This window comes from Echiichthys vipera (genome assembly GCF_963691815.1).
Source record: "Echiichthys vipera genome assembly, chromosome: 4".
NCBI lineage: Eukaryota > Metazoa > Chordata > Actinopteri > Perciformes > Trachinidae > Echiichthys > Echiichthys vipera.
The window spans coordinates 24518981-24538298 of record NC_139829.1 but is presented as its reverse complement, the minus strand read 5'-3'; the positions used below and the strand labels follow the sequence as shown (position 1 = coordinate 24538298).

General features: G+C 39.6%; 1 protein-coding gene across 1 annotated transcript in view; it reads right to left on the bottom strand.

The window, feature by feature from the left end:
* Positions 1–18060, bottom strand: part of bin3 (bridging integrator 3) — a 29877-nt gene extending 11817 nt beyond the window's left edge. The window contains exons 1-5 of the mRNA XM_083912270.1: positions 17965–18060; positions 11318–11366; positions 10599–10639; positions 5482–5543; positions 3716–3852 (exon numbers count right to left, since the gene is read on the bottom strand). Of these exons, the coding sequence (XP_083768396.1) occupies positions 3716–3852; positions 5482–5543; positions 10599–10639; positions 11318–11366; positions 17965–17972 (297 nt within the window). The 5' untranslated portion in view covers positions 17973–18060. The remainder of the gene's footprint in view (positions 1–3715; positions 3853–5481; positions 5544–10598; positions 10640–11317; positions 11367–17964) is intronic.
* Between the last annotated feature and the right edge of the window lie 1258 nt (positions 18061–19318).

Sequence of the window (19318 nt, the reverse complement as noted above, 5' to 3'; positions counted from 1 at the left end):
TTAATAAAGTTTCCAATGTCATTTACATTGCAGATTCAAAGCGACTGTTACTACTAGATCTTCGAGGAGGGCAGAATGCTAAGTTATCCGAGTCAAGTGAAAAGTAAATGCTAAGAACAGTGAAGGAGAATTTAAAGCAGCGAGATGTGAAGTGACAGCTGCATGAGAACAGTGAGCAGCTCCGCTAATCATATGTTCACTTGCTATTGGAAGGACAGTCAATCACACAATAACAAGGAAGCTGGATCGCAGCTGTGCTCTGTAAAAATGCCCTGACCATCTATGAGGACATACTACACTCACCGCTTCACACAGGCAATACATTTCCAAGAACAAAATGGACTGATTGTGGTTTGAGGGAAAACGGAGAACCAATAACAAATAAGTACATGGGAATTCACATTTTCTTTGTTTTACATATTCACACCATCCCCTCCCCCCCTCCCTGACTTGAGCTGCGCTGCTGCTGCTTCTAAGGTGAGAGCATGCAACGAGGAGGGAGAACAACAGCGGCAGATTTGCTTAAGCATGCTGGTGCCCTCTACCCTCTGCCCCTTCCCACAGATGGGGGGGGGGGGGGGGTGATTCCTTGGAGGCCCTGCAGAGCCTCAGGCCGACGCTCAAGCAGTAGTCTCCATCAGTGAGTCACGGGGCAGAGGCCATCCCGGCACACAGGCCTCCCAAAAATACACACAGATCGCAGAGGAAATCAATATCCCTCCAAACGGAGCATCCTCTACTGCGCTGCTGCCATCTACACTGGGGCTCAGCTTCAGCAGCAGTGTGCCGCCGGGGCTGTGCGCCCTCCTCAGCCCCAGAAATAAACACACAGACCTGGGCCACTGCTGCCTTCATTATCGCTGCACGTTTTATCTGCTGGCTCTCTCACTTGCAGGCCCTGCGGCAGAACATCTTGTCTCAACACGAAGAAGAGCAAAGGGTGGATGCTTTTGTGTCTGTTTTGCAGGAGCAATAGGGTTTACTGATGGTGCCGTCAGAATCAACAGTCAGCTTGAAGGGAGAAGCTTGAGTAGTGTTCCAGTGAGCTGTGCTGGATTTTAAACACCTAGCAAACCTGGGGTGATATTCCACATAGCAGGCTGACCAAAAAGTGCTCACAATCACTATTTCGCCTTTAGCTCACTTTCAGCCACACAGACCTGCCCAAACTTGGAACTGAACATTGTGTTAAGGCAAATATTTTTATTTACTAAGACTGAAAGAAGTGCAGAGAAAATCAGGTGTGACCTAGCTGTCAAGATCCACTCTGGATGAAAGTGTGTTAAAAAAAATATACAACCACGTCGATACAGTTGGTGACTGTTGTCCTCCTCAAGTAAAAAACTGTGCTGGGATCAAAGTGCCTAGCTCAATCAATGTCAAACAGGAAAACTACACACCATGGAGCCAGAACTATACACTATAAAGACAAGCTGCGCCTTGTACTACTAGAGTCTGCTTAAAATGTGAAAATACTAAATTACATTAAAATGAGCTATGATGTAGCAAATTTATGAATGAGGAAAGCTGGCAGAGATAAAGGTTACAATTTTAGCCAGAAGGAAAAAGGTTAGCAGGGAGACTTTGATCCTGAAATGTCTTCAAACTTTGGTCTTCAAAAAATGTGGAAAGAAAGAGATGGATTTAGAGTACCCAACATTACTTATTCAATGATAGTCAGTTGTGAATGGCAGCACTGGTGAAAGTGGTGAAAGATTTTCTCAAGTTCCATATTTGGAAAATGAAAAAGGGAAGAAAAAAAAGCAAATTTGATATTGTATACAATCTGAAGAATGTAAAAGTTACTTTATACTGAAAACAGTCAAACTGGCAGGAGTGCTCTCCTGGGCACTCGACCAAGCCAAGTCCTGGAACATGCACACCCCGGGTCACAAACCCACACGCTCAGTCCAACCCACATTCTACTTTGTCTAGTCACTCAAAATGGCTCCTATAAAATATGATGAACTGTATCAAAGTCCGTCTGAAAGACTGGTATGTTAGAGCTGCAGAAGAAAGGAAATAAACAAAAGTGACTGCCACAGCATAGTTGAAAACCACCTTACACAGTTAGCATTTTTGATATATTCAATAACACAGTCCTTTTACATTAATAACATTTACATGGCTTTCCATTAAAGTAAAAAGAAAGTTGTTGACATGAAATTATATCTAAAATACAATTTACTTTGGCAACACGTCTTGACTAGATGGAATAGATCTAAAAGAAATGTAATTAAAAGCGGAATTTGTTTAATTATAAGAAATGTGGGTTGTAGCATGGACACTGCTGCATAAGGTTTCATTTTCTATGGAAATAGAGCCCAGTTCATGAGGTATTGCAGAGAGTAAATCATGTCCACTCAACCCAATATGTACACATCCAGATGGTGTGCTGTTCCCGAGATACAGCATTACAATTTTATTTTACCATCAACCTTTTTTTTAGAAGGGTTTGTATTTTCTCCACCTTGTTGGCTCACTGAGTTATGAAATCATTCTGGTACACAAGTAAATGTGAAGAGAAAGGGGAATATTTTGAAGGCAACAAATGTGAAAAGCCCAAACAGCAGGGCAATGAGTCAAGAAAACACAGATGGAAAAAAGTCAATCGGTGTATGCCTTAGTGTGATCTCCTGTGTTCTCCTGTATTTTTTCCTCTTTAAAAGTCTACCCTTCACAGCGTAGTGCCTTGAGGATGCACACATGTGATGCCACTATGATTCACATTTTAACTACCTGTGGCGATGATTCTAATCAAAAACCTGAAATGATCCTGGAAAATAATCTGAAGAGGCCTGACTGCCAAAGAAGCGCTCTTCACAAAGTACAGCAGCATATACACAGCATGCTGCATTGCTTACAGTACTGGAAAGAAAAGTCTGCCTATCTACAGTTGGCCTGAGGACAAAACATACAAGAGTGAAAAACACAAAGATTACGGGAAACACTCCAAATCAACTCTAAATATCAAAATACAAAAAATAGCAAACAGATTCCCAACAAGAGGAAAAGCAGGTAAGAAAGCCACACTATGGTGCCACCATCTATGGATGGCTCTGTCAGTTTGGGTGTCAGTCTGTAGGAAAGATCTGAAACTTTGTTGATTCCTTGGGTTTTTTTAATTTCACAATGCCAAAAAATTGTAATGCTGCAGGAGGGATTTGAGAAGTTAACTTGAGTGTTTTAAGCATTATAAATTGACTACAGTTGCTCTTCTTCATGAAGGAGGAAACAATTAACTTTTTGCTGTGACCTTTCTGGACTAGTTGTGGCCAGATTTACTTCTATGAATTTTGTGGTAGGACATATTTTACTGCTGAGAAAAGGCCTTCCCATTGTACGAGTTATTTCAGATACCAGTGAGTCACAAATGCATCAATCTTCACAGCTGATAAACAGTAGATTGAGCTTATAGAGGGTGATGCCACAGATGCTTTTCTACAACAGCAGAAGGAAAGACATACGGATAGTTTTTAGTCCACAGGCTGCACAATATTGACAAATATGAAAACATGCATTTTCAAACAAAAACTTCTCTAGTTTCCTACTTTGTATGTCTGAGGAAAAGACATAAAAGACATTTACCCCGATACTAATCTAATGGTATCAGTGCCAATGGCAAGTGCCAAGGAAACAAAGCAGAGAAGGACAGCAGAGGAGTAAGATAACACACTAAAAATCAAAAGTGTGGAAGAATGGGAATGGATCTGACCTTCTCCTGGTTGAAGGCGTCCATCCTCCTCATGGCTGTATCTAAAGCAGTCATGGACTCCAGAAAGGCCTGGTCCTGCTCACACAGAGGGTTACTGAGCAGGTCTGCAGAGATCTTCACTGCTGCTTTGGACATGGCTGAGACAGAGACACGCAGAGACACACAGAGAGAGAGAGACACACACACACACACACACACACACACAAACGGCAGTGTTAAAATAACTGTGAAAATACAATTATGTAGACTATAGCTCATAAATAAATGGTTACTGGAGATGTCCTCATCTACATATTTGAATCCAATTCAACACCAGATTTTTACATTCTTTGTGGATTACCCATGGATTTAAGCATTTCATCAGTGTATGCATTTCTATGTGGTAGGGTCATCAAACGTGAGCTTTTGAGAAAGAACTAAAGAGCACAGTGGCACAGTGCTGCCACTGTAAAAAATCTGAGGGGTTAGTGGGGTTGGCTGCTGTGCTGAATATTCACCAGAGCACCAAGCATCTTTGCACTCTTTTCACACTGACAGCACCAATTACTGTTAATCTGCACTCATGCCACTTTGTTTAGACACAGAGCACATATCAGATTATGACTGCACTGACAAAATGAATGAGCTTCACTGAGGGGATACACGCTGACAGGAGAGGCTGTGGTGAAAATGGGCTTCATGGAGATCTGGAACAATCATTGGTCTCTTTTCACACTCCCTCTGGATTCTCTCAAGAACAATTTTCAACCAATCAATTATCATTGTGTGATGTTTCTGCATCTCTCTCCATTTGACAGCTAACCAATTGCTTGATTTGGCCTTGTCTGATATGACTGAGAGACATGCTTATTAGAGGGTCATGAAAACCAAAAGGTGACCTGAGGGTAGTGATTTAATTACTTAGAAAAGTGCAAATAAGAGAAGCGCAGGTTCCTTGTAATCACCTGGTGCTGAAATAAAACGAACAATTCCTCAGTATGAAAACCAGTTATCCCTTCCACTTTCTTTGCCTTCTGTTACTTAGTGTAATTGAAATTGTGAACCAGAGCCAGCCTGAAAAGATATTATCATCTCTCGCCAGCTAATTGGAAGGGAGTTCAATAGAGCTCTGCATATCACCACCTTTGACTTGATAAATGACGGTAGATACAGAAAGCAGTATATTTAACGCAGTGCTGACATGCAGAGTAGGTCCAGTTCTTTGTTTTGTAGCAGTTGGTGAAGACGAAACCTGTGCAACAGATGGAATCCATTAACGATAATGAGGGCCTGACAGCTATGACACTTTGATGGTGTAGACATCCATATTGCAGAACACAAAGGAGAGGAAATGAAGAAGCCTCTCACTCCTCCATCCGTCCCCGCTCCTCCACCCCCACAACTGACTACTTACCACAGGCCATGTCTACTGCTGCTTCCCAAATACACAACTCCAAAACCAACAAATAAGCAAATAAAAAGTACAGTCAACATGATTTCTGTGGCCAACAAAGGCAGAGCTTGTAGACAAATCGAGCCCCGCTGAAACACACACAATGTGATATGATAGCCTGGAAAAACCTATGAAAGATTAAGGCGAAGGCCCGCACTCTCTTGTCTTATTTGTCAAGTCGTTCAGAGAACTGATGCGCCACCAAACAAACCAAGATAACCAAAGCATCTTCCTAGCCCCGAAAAACCTGCCAAGCAACATCAAGTATGTTGGTGAACAAGTGGAGATCAATGGCACACCAGGCGGCGACGCACGCATTAGTGGTAGAACACACCTAAATCAGCCTCAGTGCTTTTCTTCATGTCCTTGTGAAGCTTTTTCGTCTGATCCTCCAGCCTGTAAGACAAGAAGAAGAATGATCAGCCAGCTTCCGTTCTAGTAATACAGTAAAGAATCAGCAACACTGGCAACAAATGGAAATATAGGCTGAAATGTATAACAAACAACAGCATTAGTCCGAGATAGAAGAGGAACAACTGACAAATATGGTACATCGTTGCCACAATCGTATCCTATTTGATCTATTATTTTAAAATCTTTTCCATCCAGTCAAGACGTATTGACATGGACAAAGAAAACATCCAACCCAAAAACCTAGAAAAGGAAATTACTATATTAAAAAACACATCCTTCAAGAAGAAATTACACATTTCATTGATTCCACATAAAATGTTATTATTACATCCGTTAGCTAATTAATAATACAGGGAATCCTTGTTACTGTCAAATACATTTCTGCTCAAAAGCATTAATGTCTTCAATCATTCCACTGCACATATTGTATTGATGGGTGTTAAAAATGGCAATTACCAGACTATGGAGGCTGAAAACACAAGCCATTCATTATATCAATTAAGGCAAATGAGGGTTTTAGAATCTCCCCTGAGACTGCTGTCATATTACTTCGCATGGTTTGATGAAAAAGAGAACATGGTGGTTTCATTTCCATCTTTTCTTTGAGGTATTATATTAACAAGGAAGACAGTAGCTGTGTAATCCCATTGGATTTCTGATGGGGGCACTATGGCCACTGGCCACAAGATTTAAGAACATTGGCCATATATGGTTGTCTCGTGCCTCCAAACAGGGCTTTGGCAGTTGCTTTTTTAATTGTTCAACAGCTGGGAAACAAACAGTGGGTTACTCCAGCATAAACATAGGTGGGTAAACCAAAACATGCATGACTGGTTCTCTGATGCCTTGATACTGGCTGTTGGAACTGTAAAACCTAAGTAGTGAGGCTTCAAAGGAATAATGCACTTCGAAATTATTCTTATTATTTATTATCCTTATCTTCATTATTTATTTATTTGTGAATTTGTCCATATAACACTCAGTGAGTTAACTCACACGGCTTCATTTACTAAAACAAAACAGAAGTGACAAGACAGAAAAAGGAAATACTGAAACATTCTGTGTTATCATCAAATTAAACCAAACAGCTTGTGCAGCATAATCCAGTTTTAAAGTCAAATTACTTCCTAGGTAATCACAACATTTTTGTTATAAAATAACATGTGTGGTACTGGGCAACTCTCAAAAATATTCTGTAGTATAAATACATGTCAGATTGCATTTGTGACGGCTTTGATTACCAACTGCCACAGCGACGCTGGTATTGTTTTCACCTTGTGAGTCCTCATGGTAAAATGTGGTCCTGGAGACACCTTTTCCAATAGGAACTACCACAGAGTATGGAGTATTTTGCTCAGTTTTCATATTTCCGTCTGGGAAAAGTTCTAAAAATGGGTGTGATCCCATCGCAAAATGGTTTCTAGTTTGAGATTGTGCATTTAATTCATTCATTTGGTTGTTGTCCTAACTGTGAAGGTGCATGGTCTAAGGGTAAGTAAAAATCATGGATTATTTTCTATCATAACTTGTCCTCTACATGCTTTTGTTTGTCTTGACGTGTTTTAGGATTTTGCACTGAATCGCCACAGACCAGATGGAGGTTGTTCCAAAAATGTCATTTGCAGTAAATGATGTAACTTCATCTCTTATTGTTCACACCACAGGGAAAAAAATGCTGTCAAAACAATCTCCACAGTAACTTCTAGTATTTCTCTCGCCAATTAGATGTAACTAGGTCTCATGAGCCATATCAGCTGGCGTCTGAAGCAATCACAATATACTCTTACATTTCACATGTTTAGAAAGAGAGATTTCTAATTGCAGCAAATGCTACTCACATTATAGTCAATATTTTTACTTACAATATTTAATACTTCAGGCAATGTAGTTTGTTAATGTTAGTTTAGTAGTATCTAATAAATAGAAGGCTTCTCCCTGTTTCAAGGTTGCCCAGTAAATATACAGTATATACATATAGACCTGGACAATGAATGTGTTTCCGACTTCAGACAATCATCAAACAAGGTTTTTCCGTTTTGTTTAGAACATCTAAAGATAGTTTAAAACGGTGACCCAAGAGGCAATATTTCTGTGCAGCTTTTTGAGTTATACCTGCAGTGAGAATATTGCTTCTGACATTGTTAAAAAAACTGGAAATACTGATAGGTGGTCAGTTTTTATCATTTATGTCTTTGTGATGGCAGCAAGGCGAATCAGTTGAGGAATCATACTACGTAACTCGACTTTGTTTTGAATGCTATTCTGAATGCCAGTGGAGTCAATGGAGGGCATCATGCAAAAAAAAAAAACTAAAATAGTTTTGTAAATTGGCTGACACAGTTAACACTTGAGAGTAATGAAAGGAGACACACATGGAATGAGGAAAATAACAGTATAACAGTAAAACCCTGCCAGTCATGGAGATTGGGTTGCAGGATAGTGGGTGAAAGCGTCTCACTATGTAAACAAACTAGCTTGCTCTGAGTCCAATGCCTGTGCAGTCAAGATGTGTTCTTGTCGTGCTTGTTTGTGCATGTGAAACTCGTGTTCCAGATAGTACCTCCCACTTTAAAATGTGTTGCACAATACTGTTGCATCTTCTCCACTCTGTCAGCACCGACAGTGAGAGAGCCATCCTGGATGAGTGCCAGGTGAGCCTGGAGTCTCTTTCTAAAAGGTGCTAATAGAGCGGCCTTGTGGAACAGCTGGTGCTACTTGCTCCAGTGCCCCAATGTTGGGCCTGTGCAGCCACAATCATCGAGCCGCACCACCTATTTAAAACTGGAAACGCACTACTTCTGCATTTTATTTTTAAGATTTTCACAAACAAACCCTTTGCATGACACTAGATAATGAACAGATATTCAACCGCGTTTGACCATTCACATCAGATTCCTTTTCGGTAAATGCCCGGTCACTGCCATTCCGATAAGAACCAGGTCAGGCAATGAAGTTAAGTCAATTAGCATTGAAGCTGCTAAATGAAGTGCGGCTTTCATGTATTGATTGCTTGTTTGTTTTTTTATGTGTGTGCGTGTGTGTCCAGCTTAGAGCTGGGCAAATATATAGCCTGGGCCAAGAGATCGGGGGATATTTGCTAATTGCAGATATACTGTATCAAATCAGTGTATGTCATTTAAGATTTTAAGTTTTTTTAAGTGAAGCTGTAATAGTTTTTCACATAGAGAAGGGTTTTATTTTTTTTACGCACAATGTCCAGCTCACTATATATTTTGGTTTTATTAATTATTATATTATTATGTTATAAGACTTCTGTAATCATCAAATATCTATATCAGTCCTGGCCTTAAAAATCCTGCATAGGTCAGGCTTTAGTTAAGCTACTGTATGTTCTCATGCTGCTGTGCACATGGCAATTATACCTCTTTTAGATTCAATATCATTTATCCAACAAAATCACAGGTAATTTTACACCGAAATCTTTTGTCAGTCGGACGGAAATCAAAAACAGGGATCATGGTGAGGCCTACCAAGTATTTTATTTAGGCCACAGATACACCACTGTGTGTTGATATGGATCTCTAGGGTGGAGAACCTAAAAGTCTGTACATGCCTGCTGCTCTGACTCATCTATAAGGTCTATTGGCACCACACCTTCCTGATAATGGGCCCTCCTACTCAACCAAACCTGAGAGGAAAATGATGCTCCCACTCATTCTGCGGGGCCCTCAGGGAGTTTCTAGAACCTCAGCCTTGCCGTAAGACAAGGCCCCATGTACTGAGCTCTCAGCTCTTGGGTGTTTAAGTGCTCTGAAACTCTCTCTCTCTCTCTCCTTTGTTTCCTAGAAACACTGACATCATGCAACTCAATAATAGCAGTCAACGTTATGCATTTAAATTTTAGTTTAGTCTTTTAAGTTACTTGTAAAAAGACTTGATAATTTCTACATCCACACGTTTATCAAATACTTGGACATTAAGGCCTTTTGGATTTATAAACACTAATGGTGCGTTTATTTCCAAAGATTAGCTATAACTTCTGGGTTCAAAAAAGTCCCATATTATGCCAATTTCAAGGTTCGTAATTGTATTTGGGGGGTCAATGAGGAATTGCTCTATTATGAAACCTGCCCCTGCCTCTAAGTGAACGTTTGTGCCAAAGTTGAAAACATTCCCTCCAGAGCTTCCTTAAATATATCGCATTCAAAAGATTGGGATGGACGGACAACCCGAAAACATAATGTCTCACGGCTGTCACAGAGGCATAAAAAGACATGGCAATCTCACTTATTGGACAGTATTGGACCTTAAGTTTATAAGAGGTTGAGGTGGATATCTAATAAAAAAGAAAGGTCTCTTTCCTAGTTTCTAATTTCTGACTCCACCATAGCTCAAATGTGGGTCCTTTCACAGTTCAATGTTGAGAAAAAAAAGTGGCCAAACACAGCAGGGATTGGCACATTGTGTGTGACAAAGAAACCGTGTACAATGCAAAGCATGTTAAGTGTGAGTTTGTCAGAGTGCTTTGTAAACATGTAAAGCCAAAGTATCTACATGTAAAATAAAATAAATGGATAATACACAACAACCACAGTTCTAGGCTAGGGAATGCACAATTATGAATATATATTTTATAATATAATCTTATAATTGTTATAAATAATACAATACTTTAGTTTCATTTTACTTCTAAATAACTTGAAAAGAATGTGTTGATGATGGCAGTTTACCTAATATGCTTATGGAAGATTAATCAGCCAACACATTTTTCATGTTGGCACAAGGAGACTTCTGACTGAGGAATCGGGTGAAAGACCAGGATTTCCAGAAAAAAAAAATGTTGTCACAAATATGTTTGGAGAAATCGCTTTTCACCAAGTTGAAAGTACCAAAAGACCACAATTTTACACACATTGGACCTCCAGCACACAACACAGAGTAGGTTTTGAGTTCATTTAAGCCTGTGTTACAATCACAAACTCTTCACAGAAGTATGAACAGCCTAACGCATACAGGAAACCACTTTGATCGTCTACCTTAATATATTGTAGACCTTGGTTCAAAATGCAGACTTACTTTTGGAGTTTGTCATATTCTCGCTCAAAGTCTCTTTCAACCTAAAAAAAAAAAAAAAGACATTTCATCACGTCAAATTCTGTAAATTCATGATTTAAAATATGAACTATAATTCGAGTGGGTTTCAACGGGCAAAATAAAGGTAAAATACTTGAGGGGCATCACGTTCCCAGGGTCAACAAGGGCAGCTTGTCCAACCATGTCTCTAAAACATGCCGAGCAGGTTACAGAGGCAGCATAGGTTTTTGTCTTGTGGTTCTGTGGGCGCCTGGATGTAAACACTATGGCCACAACGAGGAGGGCAGTTGACACTTTGTCACCAGTAGATCATCTATCTGGGCTACTTCTAACCCACTCCCTGGTTTTTGCCTGGGATGGTACAGGAAGCTGGAAACCCAGTCTGACAGTGACCCATTACAGTGGAAGTGGTTTTCTCCAGTAAGGAGATCACCCACTCACTGTCACTTCAATGTAACCACCTATGCCCCCTCTTACGGGTGAGGCACACTGATGACACTATTTAGACTACTATTCCTGTTGTAAACATTTGTGAAGCATAAAAATTACAGCACAACCTTTACATTTGTATATACAAATACTGCCTTAAATCAAGTTTTGATTCATCCATTTATGTGGACTTGCTTACATTTTTAACCTAAACTAAGCCTTTTTGATTGACGAGTGAATTAAGCCAACTTGTGTTATAGTGAGTGACTTACGGTTTTAGAGACAATCTGCTTCTTTGGTTGTCCAATCTTGAAGGGAATCCTGAAATCACACAGAAACAAATGGCAGGTGATGCACAAGAGCCACTGGAAAAATTACTACCTACAGCAAAAGGTGGAATTACTGAATGCTTAGATTCTCATCAGTTACATGATGGGTGACAGAGAGGCTGGTACAGGTCTAAAGGTGATGAAGCAGCCCTTTCAGATCCCTGACAGCAACAATTTGACGCTGTTAATTCCCGCTTCTCTGGAGTGTGTGGCCAAAGCCGTGTACATTAACTACATGTTATCCCTAAACCCATCTGGCTCCCATTGCAGGCGGATATCACTGAACTGATGTGGTTGTCCTCGCTTCTCGGTGTGGCCTTACTGTGCAACCCCGGCTGGCAATCAAATACAGAGATACTATAAAATATATATAAATATATATGTGCATTTATATATATATATATATAAATACACATACTATAATGTATACAACCTATTATATTGGGACACAAAAGGGTACAGCCACGAGAGTGACCTGTTTTTAAAAGAAAACTTGAAACCAGTGCTACAAAACAAAACAAAACATGTCTTGGGGTTTAGTGGAGTAGTTGCACTTCATTTTGAGAATGAAATACAAACTTTTCTTCACTCTTGAAAGACAAACACACCGACATCCTGACTATAGAAACTTGCTCCTTCTTAGTTAAAACACAATCTTTTATACCTGCATTTCAAAACCTTGCCATTGCCTTAATAAGTTGCTGCCTAGCATCAGAGTGCTTTTGGGAACGCGTAAGACGGGAAAAAAACTGCCTTGCCAATGTGCTTGGCTGCAGGTTGTCATTGATGTGGTACTAATGGCCTGAAATCTAAGCTATATGATGGACAGTTGCTGCTGACAGGCAGGGTGAGGCAGCAGCTGCGTCAAAAGAAAGGTGTGTAGACTAATGAGATGGAAAAGAGAGGGTGTGATGTAGGGCCTCGTTGTGCAACCAGGGAAAGCTTCTGATGTGTGGGGAAGATCCTTTTGATGACAGCTCAATCACAAAATTCAACATGGTCAAATAACAGCAGGATTAATCTAGTAAAAAAAAAAAAAAAAAGGTTTCACTAGTGGCTCAGGTATCAAGATTTCCTTTGATTTGCTGGCTCTGTGCTTTAGGTTGTATCAGGTAATCCTGCCCTGGCCTTATCTAAATTGAAGTCTTTATTTGATCATTATTTGTTTATAAAAAAATTGTACAGATTACTGAACCCTTAAACTATTTTGTTTCTTTTGGCTCAGGAGTGACGTTTCACCCACTGTGTCATCATTCAGGTGAGCCAACATGGAAAATAACCACAGAAATTACTCACCATCATCTTATGTGACTCACCTTTCTCTTATTATCTGATCAGAATACTTTAACGTCATATTACTACGTAGGCCTGTGTTGCACGTAGCAGACTGTCAAATTGTTAAGAATTATCTTTCCAAAATACAACAGCAGCATAACTTAATTCAACTAACTGAATGTAAACTTAGGCTGGAGGTCAATCAGTGCTCTCCCAATGGTACAATATGGAGAACCAGCCTCGCACAGACTAAATCTTGCAAGATCACTACTACCAGCTATATAGGTCTTCATTATGAGATATAAATCTGAAAAAAGGCCTGTTCAGAAACGTACGAACTGACCACCAAAAGTTGCCTCCCCTACCACTAGATCTTATATCCCATTCAGTATATGAAATTTAACAACTTTTGACCCCACTATCTAAAAATCAAGGGCCTTTACCACTCTTAAAAAATAGCATTTAACAAGAGACTCGACCGAAGTGTCACTGTATTAGGGTGGATTTTCCCTTTAATGTACCAAAGGAGATATTTGCTTGGGGAATGATTGAAGAGAGTCCTTAATATTATAGATTCAGAGTATATCCACTTCTACAAAGAGCCAAAGGAAAGTGGTCATTCTCTTCAGCTGCTCATGAGAACTGGCAAACGCACAGTGTGCTTTGGGGAGAGGCAAAATGTAGCAGACAACCAGAGGGAGAGAATGAGAAAGAAGGAGGATGGTAGTCACTGTGAGAATCGTTTCTAATGTTTCTTCACACAGCCATATTTCTGTAGGGGCTGTCACATTTAGAAACACTGGTAAGTCGGGTCCTGCGAACCCAGAACTAGTGTCTGACATGGCAGAGGTCCCACAACAAGACAGCTGAAGACAGAAAACTTAGCCTACGTGTTACACCAGCTGAAGTCCAAATTTTTCTGAAAACAAATCTAAGCCCAGTGATAGCGTGGGTAGTTCCACTGAACATTGCCTTGGTATTTAGTGCTGAATACTTTTGACAATTTGATTTAAAAAATAATCTACAGCATAGTAACAGTACTTGAATCCAAAGATTCACACAACCGATTTTCATTTACTCAAACAAGTAAATACGTACCAATGACTCTGGAAATGCTTAAATATGTCCTATTTACGCATCTCTGGAGTTATCAGTAGGAGAATCAGTGACAAAAGAGGCTATTGTTAATCTTTGGCCACTGCCAAATTTCAGGCTCAGAGAAGCATTAAAAAAGTGCTCTGTTACATATTTGCTGTCATCATCGGCGAGTTGGTCAACTTACATTTACAGAGCTATCTGATCTTTGCTGTAATAGGCTACACGTCACTGCTATCAAATGAGCACGTAGGCCAGAACAAAGACACGACAGTCTTCTCTATCCTGGACACAGTACGCACCGACTGGAAGAACCAATGGCTTTTCACTAAAACTGCAAATGTGTATGCCATTAGAGGGATAGTGCATCATTCGACCTTGGATATTCCATGGAGCACAGAGGGCTAGTTGAAGATGTTGGGAAGTGGAATTGTTCTGGTAATGACCCCAAAGTCAAACCCCTCACGTCATAGAGGCAAGTGTGCAGGCCCTACTGGAATGCATCAGTCAGCAGAGCCCATAAAGGACTCTTTTCACTTGTTGAGCACCCCACTCTTGACCTTGTGTTTGGCGGTGCGTGCTGGTAGAAGTGTTGCTTGCCAGCTATTGACTGTCTGGCTAAACTGCGTGACGCTATCTTGCTTCCTTGATTACGGTCTTCCCTGAAAATGGCACTGTGAATGTGTAACGCATTATTAAAAGGAGTTAATGTACATACACGTCACATCCACAATGAAAGAGTTTTTTATAACACAGGGTAGTTTCTCCACACTTTTTTTTCTTGAACTGTAGTCAGGAATTGTGAGAGAGGAACTGAAGCAAAGAAAATATTCAAACCTCTTTTTAAACTGCAGCACACCAGTGAGGACTGGTATGACAAATCTTCATATAGTTTTAAATGTGTCATTATAATAACTGAATCCTGAGTGAAAAAATCAAATTCAAGACATGTTGTCAAAGACATTTACTGTCGTGGATGTTAATGTGTTGCAAACTTCTTAGAAACTGCAGTACGAAAAGAGTTCAGCTCCATGCTTACATTGCCTGAAAGCCTAAAATGCGATGTGGATGTATCAAACGGGCTTTTAGGGTCTTTCATTTCTCAATTTTTGTCAATCAACCAAAACGTTTCAACATATAAACACTAAGAAACCAAAAGTGTGTCTGTGTTGCATTGCAGATCTGGTCCATCCCATTGTTAAAACCTTCAATAAATAAAAAAAACATTGGTACCACAAACAAAACATAGTGACCGGTTGCCAAAAAAAATCAAGAAAGAGGCCAACCAAAGAATATATTGTAATATACTGTAAATATGGTTGATATATTTTCCTGTGAACAAAATATGAACAGAGTAGGCCATATAATGCTTCAGATTCAGAATATGGTAATTTCTACACAGAACCAAAATGAGAAACACAGTGGGGCAAATAATAAGAAAAACCTCTCGGACATTACATCTTTGGGTTTCTCATTAGCAAAGGTTTTGGGGAGATGTTGCTTGTCTCCTGAGAGAGCTGGGTTTGGATCAGGATCCAGTACTGATGTAGGCCTGTAAAGCCAATTGATCACATATAAACACGAACACATATATATACATATTTAAGATAAACTTCTAGAATAGTCAAGAATCATAAATGCACAAAACATATTCTGTTAAGGACAAATACTTCTTTCTTTGTGCCATTTGGCTGAAAATGATAGCACAGCCTTGTTTGCTGTTGTTTACTTTCTCAGGGACATCACCAGCTGGATGGAAGAGCTCCGATGACAAGACTTGCAGTATCAGCTAATATCTTTACACATCATCCATTCAGACTGTGTCATAAGACCAACTGTTCACGCCACCTCTCTTCATTCACTGAACTTAGTTCCACAAGCATCTGTGGCTCCACAGAAAATTACAATGGACTACAAGGACTCAAACTTAAAATTCCTGGGACAGGGGTGCACATTTTCATTCAAAAGTACACTCACCAGCCACTTTGTTAGGCATACTTCGTACTTAAAAAGTGTCAGTGTGGTCTTCTGCTGCTGTTACCTATCCGCCAGAAAGTCGGTTGTGTTGTTTATTCACAGATGCTCTCCTGCATTCCTCTGTTGTACCCAGTGGTTATTTAAGTTACTGTTGCCTTTCTATCAGCTCCATCCAGGCTGGCCATTCTCTTCTGACCTCTGGCATCAACAAGGCATTTGCGCCCACAGAACTACCGCTCACTGGATATTTTCTCTTTGCCCTAGAGATGGTTGTGCGTGAAAATCCCAGTAGATCAGCAGTTTCTGAAATACTCAGACAAGACTGCCTGGCACCAACAACCATGCCACGTTCAAAGTCACTTAAATCACCTTTCTTCCCCATTCTGATGCTCGGTTTGAACTACAGCAGATCGTCTTGACCATGTTTGAATGCCTAAATGCATTGAGTTGCTGCCATGTGATTGGCTGATTAGAAATTTGTGTTAACGAGCAGTTGGACAGGTGCACCTAATAAAGTGGCCGGTGAGTGTCGTTGGCTATATATATAAAATACAATATTAATGACATGGTAATTCCTTTCACTGATTAGAGTTCCAAGTGACATCTTGCGTATAATGCTACCTGATGAAACCCACAGATATGTATGTAGCAGTAAACTGTATGTTAGGGGTACCAACATACTGACCTCATGTCACCCACAGACTTTATAGGAAATATTAAATCCATCCCTACTCTACGCTATACCCAGATGGCAAACGACACAACATCATCATATTACAAGAGTACAAAAAGAAACAGAAAACCTCAAAGGCTCTGATGCATGTCAAAATGCTGACATCACTAGCTAGTAACTGTTAACAACTAACGTATGCAGTTCCTTCAGGTATTAAAATTCTACTTTCATCTGCAACCAGAGATACTATCCAGCAAACCTCTCTACCAGAGCTTTATATAGGAAACTCAGAGCCTTTTTTTGAGTATAAAAACAAATAAAAGATGTATAAGGGAATTAATACAAAGATGCACAATTAGTAAACTTGCTTCTATATTTTTCTGGAGTCATCAGTATTTTGATATAGAATGGGAAAAAACATGGCTATTACCCAGGGAGTTTTTTTTAATCTCACATAAGGTGCGAGAGGTGTCTCTGAAATGATTGCACATATGTTATCCTGTTAATTCTGTTATTGTAAGATTTATGTTAAATATTGATCCTCTCTGCTCCTTTTGTCACATCACAGCATCTTTTTTGGACGTGCCTCTTTTAGTCAAACACTGACATGAAATTACCCTCTTTTTAAACAGAAAGTTAGGTACACTACTCAAACTCAAAATGATTTTATTAATTTTTGGTATTTTGGAAAATATATTTCCTGTCAAAAAGTTATATGATATTAATAGTTTCTTGTTATAAGCTAAATTCTTTATACACACCACCAAATTTGCAAACCAGAAACCTAATTGTATTGTTTTCATTCTTACTTTAGCTCCTACGTGGACACACTAAAGTAGTGCACCAACTGCAAAGCTGTGAAAACCAAAGCCATTTGTAATGAATTTGATCTGTAATGATTTATGTACTTCAGTGTTTTGGTTTACATCGAGCGATATTGTTATTATTGTTATTATTGTTATAAGATTGAACAGAAATCACTGTTGTAAGTCTATTTGTGTAAATAAAGTTAGAAAAAACGTTAGCTAACCTAACTCCCTAAAGGGCTTCAGTGTTGGATTAGCTACATTGAGTTTCATTGTTATGCTAAAGGTAAACTGTGTTTGTTTATACTTTATAAACAGGCAGCTACAACATCAGATACTATCATTAGTTTATTCCATCATTGTAGGTTGTTCGCTCGCTAACTTAAAGTTTCAGCAACCAAAAGAAGAAATGAACCAACTCACTGTACAAGTTAGCTAACGTCAATACTCGAATTTATGAAACAGCCTTCGCTCGAAGAAGTTAGCCGTTAGCAACAACTATCACTTTGCAAGCAACCATTTAACGAGACACACCATGATACCCCCCTATGAACTGTTTCATAGTCTCTCATAGATGTTTTTAATTCGGAAGTTTAACAAGCTAAGGCTAACTCCTGTTAACTGTTACTGTAAGTGTAGCGCTACCAGGAAATAGCCGGAGCCCGGTCGAACAAGCCATCTGTTCTAGGTCACTATTTATATATCATTTAAAGATGTACTTTTAGAAGTATACAGTACATTAATGATGTAACCGAAATACGTACCAGCTCATTTTGATTGAACTTTTATTCCGGTTTCATTGAGTAGTTTTATTATCTACCGAAGACCTCATCCCCTTTCTGCCAGTCAACAGTGGAGCTTCAAACAGGAAGTCCGGTGCTTAGACGGTCGTGCTTCCTCTCAGGAAGTTTTTTGGCAGAAAGCGGAAAAAAACCCCGCTATGATGTGTTAATATAATAATACCAGACGGCTGATGTTCAAGTATTGGAAAATATATCTGTGTGTGTGTGTGTGTGTGTGTGTGTGTGTGTGTGTGTGTGTGTGTGTGTGTGTGTGTGTGTGTGTGTGTGTGTGTGTGTGTGTGTGTGTGTGTGTGTGTTCGTGCGCGTGTGTGTGTGTGTGTGTACACTTTGCGACTTTGCGACCCAAGTAAACTAAAGGCAAGTGATATTTTTCTTTATTCAAGTACTTACATAGAAATAACAAAACAATTGCATTACAACAAACTGAAGTGCCAAGTAAACAGGGGAGCACATCTCCCCATCACAAGGATATAGTAAAATTCATTTCAATATTCAGCTCATCATAAAATGACCTTATTATAAGGTAATAAAACATGAAATAGGCTAAAGACATCCACAACATTTTAAACAAGACCCCTTGTTTTCTTGAAAAAAAAAAAAAAAAGCCAACAAAACAGTTATCCCAGTGTGTGTTTTCAATTGTCTGTCTTGAATCGTTGTTAGTTTTATCCCATTTCACCAAATGTGAATTATTTTCATGCATAATAAAGAAATGAGCACCGCCCGCAGCATCTGAGGGCAGCACTTTGGAACATTTCCGTGCACATGCAAACATGAGGATATACTGTAATGAAAAGGAAACACAACACAACAGAAAACAGTGAGTATCGACTCCGTCTGAACACCATAGTGTCACCGCTGAAGACTGCAAAATCCCTGAAGCCACCCTGTAGTCCATAAAATGACATGAGTAGCCTATAATATCTACACATTATTGAAATCTCTTTAAACGTGAGTTTTAAAAAAAAACCAAAGGTATTAATTGTCACGAATGAGCCCAAGCCTATTGCCCTGCCCGAGGCCAACTTCACGGAGACTAAATCAAAACGTTATACACAAACATTAGCACAAGGCTGCGTTCAACTGCAAGCAGACTGAGGTCACATTTATGATTTGTTTCTCCTGTGGAGTTCTCATCTCATATTGTTTTTGATCAGCCAACCCTGCAACCCAGTTTGGCACAAAGATGGCTGCTGATGTTGGCTCAGATCCAACATGGAACAGAGAACGTGGATGAGGCAAATTCCAATTTCAAGGCGTTCAGCCGCCCACTTTTGGACAATAAGACATAAAAAAACATAAATAATTCTTGGAG